Source organism: Thermobia domestica, chromosome 9 (genome assembly GCF_964235325.1).
Source record: "Thermobia domestica chromosome 9, izTheDome1.hap1.1, whole genome shotgun sequence".
Classification (NCBI taxonomy): domain Eukaryota; kingdom Metazoa; phylum Arthropoda; class Insecta; order Zygentoma; family Lepismatidae; genus Thermobia; species Thermobia domestica.
In genome coordinates, this window is record NC_137462.1 from 15181322 (window position 1) to 15191702 (window position 10381).

The window sequence follows — 10381 nt, forward strand, 5'->3', positions numbered from 1 at the left end:
GATTCGGGCTCGAGCTAATTTTTTAAAAAAATTATCGGGCCGGGCCGGGCTCGGGCCGAAAATCTTCAAAACTTTTCAGGCCCGGGCTGGGCCGGGCCTAGGTACGTTCGGGCTGGATTGGGCTCGGGCCGAAAAATTCGGCCCGTGCAGGTCTCTACTATCAGCGTGTCAAGTTAAAAGCAAGGAACGTGAGGGTATCTGGTATCACCTCGTCACCAAAACACATTTACACAAACATTGGGAATGATAAAACAAGTGTATGGTGATGAATGGTTATCTTGTATACGTGTGCCGAGTGGTACACGCCATTCCGGGACGGTCGTGAGTTCTTGAAGAACAATACAAAGCCAGGCAGAGCGAAAAAAAACTCGCATTTAGTTGGTTTAACAAGTGTGTGGAATGAATGGCGGAGGAATTAAATACGACCAAAAAGATGATTCATGAAATTTTGACGAAAGATTTAAAGAAACGGAAAGTCTGTGCAAAAGCGCCGATCCTGGGGGGCCGAGGTGGCCTTGGCCCCCACCAAAGCTCATGCGGGTCCCGTCATTGTATTTATGAACATACAATATTTGGCATAATTTAAATGGAATTTGTTTTAAAATCCTCATATATACGCCTTCTTCATCTGAATGACCCCCCCCCCAAAAAAATTACAGAGAAATTGGCGCCCTTGAGTTTGTTCTCGATTTGTAACGCTCACCTTAACTGACAAAAAAAAAAAAAAATGTTTTTGCGTTGAACATTGCCATCCAAAAAAAATGTTTAATGTATGCATCATATTCAAAAAACCATTGTAATTTCAAAGTATAAATACGAGAACCTAGTTTATTTTTTCACACTTATTTAACGATAATAACAGTATAAGAAAGTTTGGTATTATTGGTTGTATTGGCATTGTATATAATAATAATAATAATAATAATAATAATAATAATAATAATAATAATAATAATAATAATAATAATAATAATAATAATACAAGTAAAAATTGAAGTAATAATTTTGTGTGAGAAATGACCATACAATGGGCAGTGATTTTTTTTAAATGCGGAAAAAGTAGGTTAATACCAAAACATCATTCCTTGCTTCTTCGCACACGGCAAAGAAAGTTTTATAAAATCGTGGTTCTATAAAAACTTACTATTTTACAACAATTTGTTTCCCAGAATCCATCAAAAAATTGCGTAAACCAACGCTAGTTCTCGCTCAGCACACAAAACATGAACTTCTTTCTAGTAAAAAGGTAAAATTAATGACTATTTGTCCGTACTCACCTGATTATTTCTTTGGCTTTCACAAATAAATTAAGAGAAAAGAGCTTTCAAAATTGGTTAGAACACACACAAAAATTTATCCAAATTAAAGGTGAATACTTTTAAATATGTTAAAGCCATTTCGATAATACACCATGTATATACCGGGTGTTTCAAGGTCCCCTGACATAGGGTAAGATTCTTATTCAATCTAAAGTGAAGGAATTTTTAAATTGGAACGAACCGTTTGGGCTGTACACTATTTATGCGCCAAATGTTAAATGAAAATGTAGCATTGGCACTTCACTGAATAGTGAATAACATAAGCAAATGAGGTTACGGTCTGTTACGCTAACTTGTCGATGGCCAACCTCAACCTCCATATATAGGGTGAATCAAAACGGCATTTCCAAATTCAGTTATTATTATTATTATTAATTTGCTTTTAATACGGCGTATGTAAACAGATTACCCATACTGATTTATCAAATCTAAGAGTGTTTCTGTAACATATTTTAAATGAGGCGCCCAATATCAAACTCCGAAACATCCATCCTCCTTAGTTTCGAGTAATCTCACAAAACGTCAGTGATGCTCCATACACACGCGTACAAAGTTCCATATTTGAATTAGTTTTTTAATATGAAATATTAAGCTTTTAAACAAAATTCTGTTTCCATGAAATTCCTTAGATCAAACATATAACAAGCGATATATAAATCAATTTCGGTAAAAATTGGATTTTTCGGCTTTTGATAGTAGGCGCCTCAAATGTTCAGTTTATGATCCTCGAGTTACACGACACACATCTACTCTATAACTGAGTTCCTGCTAATCTCTTCCCAGCAAGTCATGACTGATTTCAACCGCAGCTGCAGTGATGCACCACGCATTTCAACTACAGTTGTAGAAAATGGCTGCATAAATACACTAAAGTTTCTACAGAAATCCCGTTCAACGCACACAACGAACTTAATCACACGAAAATCAAGCACAGATCACGCTATGGCATATACAAGGTATATTACTCACTTCGACTAAACTATCTCCTGATGGATGTCTATGTAACGACGCATGGCTACTAGAAAGGGAAAAAATCGTTTTGATATACTATTCGAGAAAAAAAGTTATAAATTTTAAGAAAACTCATTATTGTTTGAACAATAAATTAACGAAATCGTTAAAATTCCTTGGTGAAAAAAGATAACTTTTTGGGTTACCTATATATATATATACACACAGGTATATATGTTTCCATCAGACGCGAAAAGAACTTGTGTTCCACAAATTACCATGGCGTCACAATGTGTTATTCATCCACATGATATCAAGAAGTGAGAAAGTGTATAGAACGGAGATTTTGACGAAGAAAGCAGTATGGCTAAAATATATATTCACAGAATGCCTTCAAATCATGAATTACAATAAGAAAACTTAAATTTTGAAACTATGATTACCCTTGCAGCAATCAAAGTGGACGAAAGCAGTGATTTCCGGAGAGGTTTCTGGGAATTACTGATCTCCGGAGCTCTGAGAATGACACCCGCGCCCCCGGAAGAGAAGAAAATAATGCTTCTGTAATATAGTAATAAATGAAATAGCACCGTGCGAAAATGATATGTGGCTCTTCAAATACTAGATGTGCCCTCTGGAACATGGTTTGCTATGCTGAACATTAATCTCGTCTTTATTAACATAGAAAATACAAAATATAAAATTTTGTATGAAAATATAGTAATACGTGTAGTAATTACGTGTTGTAATACGTAATAGTGTCAAAGAATGTTAAAAATTCTTTGGAAATGATTTATCATCTTTGTGTCCATTGCGTCTTCTACAAAAGTCTTTAACGTGTCCATGTTTCATTCTTTGTTGTTCCCAAGATATTCAGATTCTTAAGCACACTGGAGAAAATATAACTTAAATATAATATTTATAGATCTTTCGTTAATTGCTCTCTTTGTATTTCTAACTCTCAGAGACTAAAGTACACGTCTAAAGTTCGTAATGTCATTGGATTGTGCTCCTTGAAACTGCACAGATGGCTCAACATTTTATGAGGTGTTAGCTTTTGGATATAATAGGTAACAAACAATACTCCTTTAAAAAAGATTGTTTGACCATGGTTATCTCAAACCGTAATTAATACATCTCAAAATGTTATGTCGACCATATAAGGGAAACAAACAAATAAGAATGCTCAGTGACAGAGCTGGATTTAGATTTGGTAGGGCCCTAAGCTACTGAAGATAATGGGGCCCTTTGGGTATCCAGATGAACGTAGGACGCTATATACAGAAATGAAGAAACTACGGATATTTTAGGAAGCAGACTAGGAGAAGGGCCTCATTACTTACATTATAGAACTCTATACAAACGAAGTACTGTTACTATATGTAGATTGTCCTTTATTTATTATTTTTCTTATATTCTGGAAATGTGCATTCAATAATTTTCTTTAATTTTGGGGCCCCCAAGAGCGTGGGACCCTAAGCTATAGCTTATTTAGCTTATACGTAAATCCGGCACTGCTCAGGGTCACTACAAGATAAGCAAAATGTAATAAAATCCTTTAACGCCCGACGTTTGGGGTATTAAGCTGAGGGAGACGGGGGATGAATGAAAATGAATGCACTTGAAAGATCATGAAATAATCGGTGGAACGGAACAACTTCTAGAAAACCCACGGATGCGATGTTCTCCATCGGAAGCTTACGATGCCAGAAGGGAAATTAGAGCTGACCGTTCTATTCCTTGTCGCCCCTACTACATAGTTGATATTTTAGAACAAACAATTACCACAGCAGACAACAAAAGAGATCTCTAATATACTTGTAGTGATGATTTAGAGAGAGTACCCTGGGTGAGAGAATGTAATATATTCCACTGGAGTCATATCTCTAATTTTGTTCATCGTGGATTATAAGTTTTATGCAGGACTTGCTTTCATCAACTTTTCTCCAGGAAAATCCTTTGAAATCACCAGGGTTTCTACACTGAGAATATCTACATTTATATTTCTCTCAATAATCTTTTAAAAGCGTACACTTGATGATATAATATAAAGACTACAGGGGAAAAAGGAGGTAAGTGAAGAAATGGTCAAAAATGAGTTAACAGAAGAATAATGTAACCTGAAACTTGTAGTATGCATGGACTAAATCCCCCAGTAAGAAGAAATTTAGTCACTAAGAAATTCAGTGCTAAACATTTGGCCTACACGGATGAAGTAGACAAGTCAGTGGAAAACAGGACATTTATGTAAAATTATTATTATTATTATTATTTTTTAAGGAAAACTGACTTACGTCCTTTCCCCCTGTAATCTTCGTATATAAATTTGAAATAGTTATGACGATTTCTATTGTATATCTTTATTTTTTATATTCTATGTCCTTATGATCTCGTACAGACGAAAACATTTGTTCCTCTTCTCGTTATATCGGATCATTGGTATGGATGTTAAGCACAGTTTGAAACGGAAGCAATTGATTTTCCTATACTAGTTTACATAACTTAGAAAAAATAATAATATAATGATATAAAAACAATATATTGTTTCTGTGTTGTTTGTAGATTGTCCACTTTACGAGGAACCCGGATGGACTGGTGATCCACCGCGTGAACAAACTTGTAGTGATCTACTACCAGATGCTCGTCCTAACATTTGTTTGTATGTTGGCGTGTATAAATGCGTTTGTATAGATGGCTTTGTAAGAATCAGAGAATATGGTGAATGCATTCCAAAGGACCAGTGTTTCATTTTTAGAAATAAATGAGAATGTTTGATTTTAGAAATGATTCTGCATACAAGATAAAGTTAGTACATACACTTAAGATTTATATAATACTGCATTATATATTGAATTGATATGCTACTCCTGTATGTTTTGATATAGATAATTGTTCAATACTTTACAATAAAGAACATATGCATATTCTCACAATTCTCTATAATTGTGTTTACCAATGTAGATTATTTCTGCATCTAATACTCATATTTTCAACATTTCCTATAGAAAATATGATATTTTATTTATTTGAAGAAAATGTAAAAGAGCAATAATTCTTAACTGGAAGCAGCATGTTTTATCTATAATTCTGTTCTCATTGCTATGGTAAAATAATATTCATTAAAACAAAATAACTTAAGAACCTTTCGTGAAATCGTGCCTAATACCATTTCCTCAGGAATCAGACAATCGTTTGTTCTGCTTCTTGATCATTTGTTTAGTTTGTTAAGAGTTTGGGCATTAAAATACCGTGTAAATAATGTATTGTCAAAAGATATACATACAAGACTCTTGTAGTATGTGAAATAAAATATTTTCTTCGAAGTTTGAGGGTTAACCGTGTGAACGAATTGTTTTACGTATTTCTAGAATTAGAGTGTATTATTCTGCATATCGCCAATAAATATAGGAAACAGGAATCAAAGGGAAAATATGTTAACATTAACACTAATTCATTAGATAATAATTTGAAATGTCTTAGGACATTAGTATAATTATATGAGGAATATTATTAAGAAAAATAATTAAGTTGTTTGTTTTTTTGTTTAGAAAGGTAAGAAAATGGAAAATAGTAATTCTGGTATGATGGCAATCCGCATTGAACTGATCCTAGCAGAATGATAGGAACATTTAAGACAAGGGTACGCAGTGGAATTTGGTGAACAGGAATTATAAAACCCTTCTTCATTGAAACGACTCTAACTTTAGATAGTTATTTCCTATTCCTGCAAGAGGATGTGTTTCCATTACTGTTATCCGAGGATAATAGTTTTCTCAGATTGTTTCAAGTTGGAGCTTCGCATTATTATGGAATGATTTTTAGGATTTATCTGGATCACGAATTTCCGGGAAAATGGATTAAATACAAAAGGGTTCTTGACTGGCTCACGCGATTGCATAATTCTTATGCCTTCAGGACTTTTATCTATGGTGTCACTTGAATTCTATGGCTTTCGCAGTGAAGATATGGAATCTTGAGGAACTGAAGAGAAGAATCCGTAAAGCCATAGCCTCTAGCCAACCTGAAGTGTTGGCCAGAGTTCATAAAGAGTGGGAGCACTGATTAATATTTACAACTGACCAGCGAAGGCAGGTTGTGGAACACGCATTGTAACGCTATGTGATATGTGCTTTGCATTAAATATCTGAAAAACCGTTAGAGATAGACAAAAAAATCACATATCTCAATTTCTGAGAACATTCTGGGGCTACATGATGTGTCACACATAAGCCTACCCATCTGAAATTTTGAAGTTGAATCCAAAACGGCAGATATCAAGATGGCCGCCGGAAACGCGATATGGTCTGTGACAATTTCCCCTTGTCTATAACATGCTATTCCATTAATATCTGTTGTATATTTTAAAATTTACTAAACTGTCTTAAACCTTTGGGCCCACCCTTTAGAAGAATTCTCTCTAGACCCATATTCTTGCTAGCCTAGTTTCTATAGCAAATAGTTGAGGAAATACTGAACTAGCATAGGCACATTTTTGTTTTGGTGCTCTTCTTGGAACATATTTTTAGCACGATCATTTGGCACTGGTTTAACTGCCCATTGTTGGGTGGGCGGGATCTTGATAATTTTATGAGCACGTTTTTTAAAATTTTGAATTTTGTGAAGCAGAAATTTTTGATACTACTTTTTAAAAATCTGCTGAACTGAGATGGGCCAGCTTCACGCACGTATAATCAAACCATTTAACAATGTTCGTAAGTAGTAAATCAATTAATGTAGGTGCTATCAAAATTGAAAGAAGTTAGGAGTTTATTGTTCACACAGTACATATAATATTTTAAACATGGATAGTTGCATGGATAACGTGACCCTGCTCTTGAAGCAATAAACTCAAGTTCTAATCGATTGGATTTGAGTTACTGGATCAAACAAACATGAGTAGAATGTTAGCTAATTGAAGATTAATCTACATAATGACTATTCATGTTATGGATTTTAATAGCTGCTAACAATTTAAAATTTGTATTCAATCGATGCACATAATATAGTTTACTGTGTTCTGATCCCACGGGTAGATTAACAAGGGTAAAGAGTAAAGTTAATGATTTTATGTATATTATACTAGTGTGTATAACCTACCAGTATTATTCTGGTAAGATCCCACTTTTAGTAGCTGGAAGACAAAGGTTTATTTCACATATGCAAGCGAATAGTATTGGTACTTAGAGAGGAGAAAGCACTGCCTCGTCCGCTACCTACAATCAGTATAAGGTAATATTAAAAAGATTAATTGAGAAATGTTTCAAAGAATAATGCTGAATGTTACCTGATTACTTACGGGTAAAAGTTACAAACTTCTGAATCACAGTAATAATAGACAGATTTAAATTGAACTTCTCGGTAAAACATTCGATATATTATCTTTCCTAACTTTAAAGGAAACTGGAAAAGAATTTAATTCGATACAATGTCACATACCAAACAAGCTTTCTCTGCCATCTGCAGATTCATTCCCAAGGTTAACTACAAGAACACCATTCATTCTAGCTTCGGAACTTCTTGTATAAAGCCAAAAAAAAAAAAAAAAAACTGACCAAAGCATACATTATTCAATAAATAATATCAATATAGTTTCGTTTCAGTATCTTTGCCTTCATCAGACGCATTATCAATGCATCTCTTGTACTGTACATTATTGTCCACTCAACAAAAAAATGTACTATTCAAATAAACGACGGAGGACCATATGAAAATCTGGCCACTCCGATCACCTGTATTATGACATATTCTAATTCGAGTTAAAACCAGGCCAGAATCTTGTCAAATTTTCCACCCAATAAAACTTTTGTACCAATTAAATAAACGAGGGAGGGTAATTTAAATTTTAGAAACATCAATCATCTTTAGTGCAACATTTTCAAAATTTCTAAGTAATTAGTAGGAAAAATTTGGTACATTCATGTACCGCTAACAAAAAAATTGTACCATTCAAATAAGAAGGAAGGTTTCATTTCAAAATTTGGCTACTTCGTTGACCTTTAGTGCAATATCTTCAATTTCGAATTTTAATTAGCTCAAAAGTTTGTCCAATTTTTGTTCATTTTGTACCACACCAAGTAAAAATGTTGTACCATTTAATTACACCAGGTACGATCATTTTAAAATTAGGCCACTTTGGTCACCAGTAGTGAGGCACCTGCAAATTCAATTTGTAACTAGATTAGTGATTCAGAAATCTATAAAAATGGGAAAGTTCTAGGATAGTTAGAATTCGAATTTGAATATATCACACAAGAGTAGAACGAAGTGGCCAAAAGTTTGAAATGGTCCTCCTCGTTTATTTGAATGGTACAAAATTTTTCTACGTTGGACAAAAATCTGAGTTTCTTAAAATTCGAATTTGAAGATGTCGAGCTACAGATTATTAATCTATCCAAATTTCGAAATGACCTTCCCTCGTTAACTTGAATGATACAAGTTGTTTTCTTGGTACTACAAAAATGTAAAAATATTGAACAAAATTCTGAGCTAGTTAAAATTCGAATTTGAAGATCTGACACTACAAGAGATCGAAGTGGCCAAACTTTAAAATGGCCGCACCTCGTTTATTTGAATGGTACCATCTTCTTCTTGGGAGGACAAAAGTTGACAAAAATTGAAAAAAAATCTGAGATAGTTAAAATTCGGATTTGAAGATGTTGCACTTTAAGGGATCGAAGTGGCCCAAATTTTGACATAGCCTTCCTTTGTTAATTTGAATGGTACAATTTTTTTTTCTTCTGTGGACAAATAAGAACACAAACTGGACAAAGTTCTGAGCTAATTCAAATTCAAATTTGAAGATATCGCACCAGAACTAAATGGACCCCAGTGCAAAGCAGGAAAATCATATAATACATGAGTTTCGATTTTCTTCAATGTTATTCTGCTTTCAAAATGAACCATGTTTAATATTCCAGAACATTTATAAGAATTTTAAAATGTCTTTTAGGATTTTTTTTCAGGTATTTGTCAGCAGTTAGAATATTTAGGATTATGTTTATAGTTTAAAATGGAGTTGGATGGTCTCGCAACGGGAATGGAACTAAGAACAAAGTGTAGTCAACGCATATGTTATAGTAACTTGATTAGTAAGGAGGTTTGTAGTAACTGGTATCATTGAAAAAGAAATCTATTTCCTGCAGAAAACAAATGACGTAAGAAGATAATTCGTTACTGCCTTATTTATGTTTTTAGCACTGAACATTAAAATACGTTTGCTTTCAAACAGTTTCGGGATATACGGAACAACTGTTTATATTTCATAATCAGCAAGATTCATTATAAGTCACCTCGTTTTCTATAATAGTCAATATCATTATGGAACTTAAATAGAAGTATATTTAGATGCAGTTAGTAAATTGCTGTCGTTCCTAACAAAGATAAGAAGCAAACAATTGATTTTCCATTTCCCCTGTCATCCTACACAGCAATTGCTTCTCCTTGAAGAAAAACAAATAGCCATTAACTGAAGATGAAACTAACAGTTACCCAAAATGGCGTCGACTATTACCATAACATTTTTAAGCATTTGGATCCTTTGTCGTTGCTGTATTGTTTTTGGATCTCCTCCAGCAGATAATTTCTTTAATCTTCCTGAGTTGGGTAAGTTACCACTTATTGGCATTTTGAAACTCGGAAACTGAAATTATACACAAAAAGAAAGGAACAGATGTTGCAGAACAGTTATCGAATGTTAAGTGACTTTAGTTTTGGATTACGAACCTAAACAGAATTGGGAAATATAGGGTTCTAAAATACTGATCATAAGCATATATATGCAACTGATATACAAGATGATTACAATTAAAGTCTATTTCTAAATGTAATAATAATAATAATAATAATAATAATAATAATAATAATAATAATAATAATAATAATAATAATAATAATAATAATAATCACTGGTTAGAATGACTTCAAATTTGAACTGAATATACTTCAAGAAGAGAGAAATGGTATTTCATAAGAAAAACGTTCCAAAATGTTTTAAAAGATGCCGCTCTAAACGTCATAACAAAAGTGGATTCGGCTACAAGTGGCATTTTGAAACGAAATAAAAGGGCTTTGCACGTTAAATCGACTGCACTATTCAATGTGCGTGATTGTTT

At 33.5% G+C, this 10381-nt stretch overlaps 1 protein-coding gene across 2 annotated transcripts in view; it reads left to right on the top strand.

Moving 5' to 3' along the window:
* LOC145694439 (chymotrypsin inhibitor Ani s 6-like) overlaps nucleotides 1-5203 on the top strand; it is a 39002-nt gene extending 33799 nt beyond the window's left edge. For both annotated transcript variants that reach the window (XM_081770663.1, XM_081770664.1), the window contains one exon: nucleotides 4833-5203. In XM_081770663.1, coding sequence (XP_081626789.1) covers nucleotides 4833-5035 — 203 coding nt within the window. In that variant the 3' untranslated portion in view covers nucleotides 5036-5203. The remainder of the gene's footprint in view (nucleotides 1-4832) is intronic.
* Nucleotides 5204-10381: the final 5178 nt, after the last annotated feature.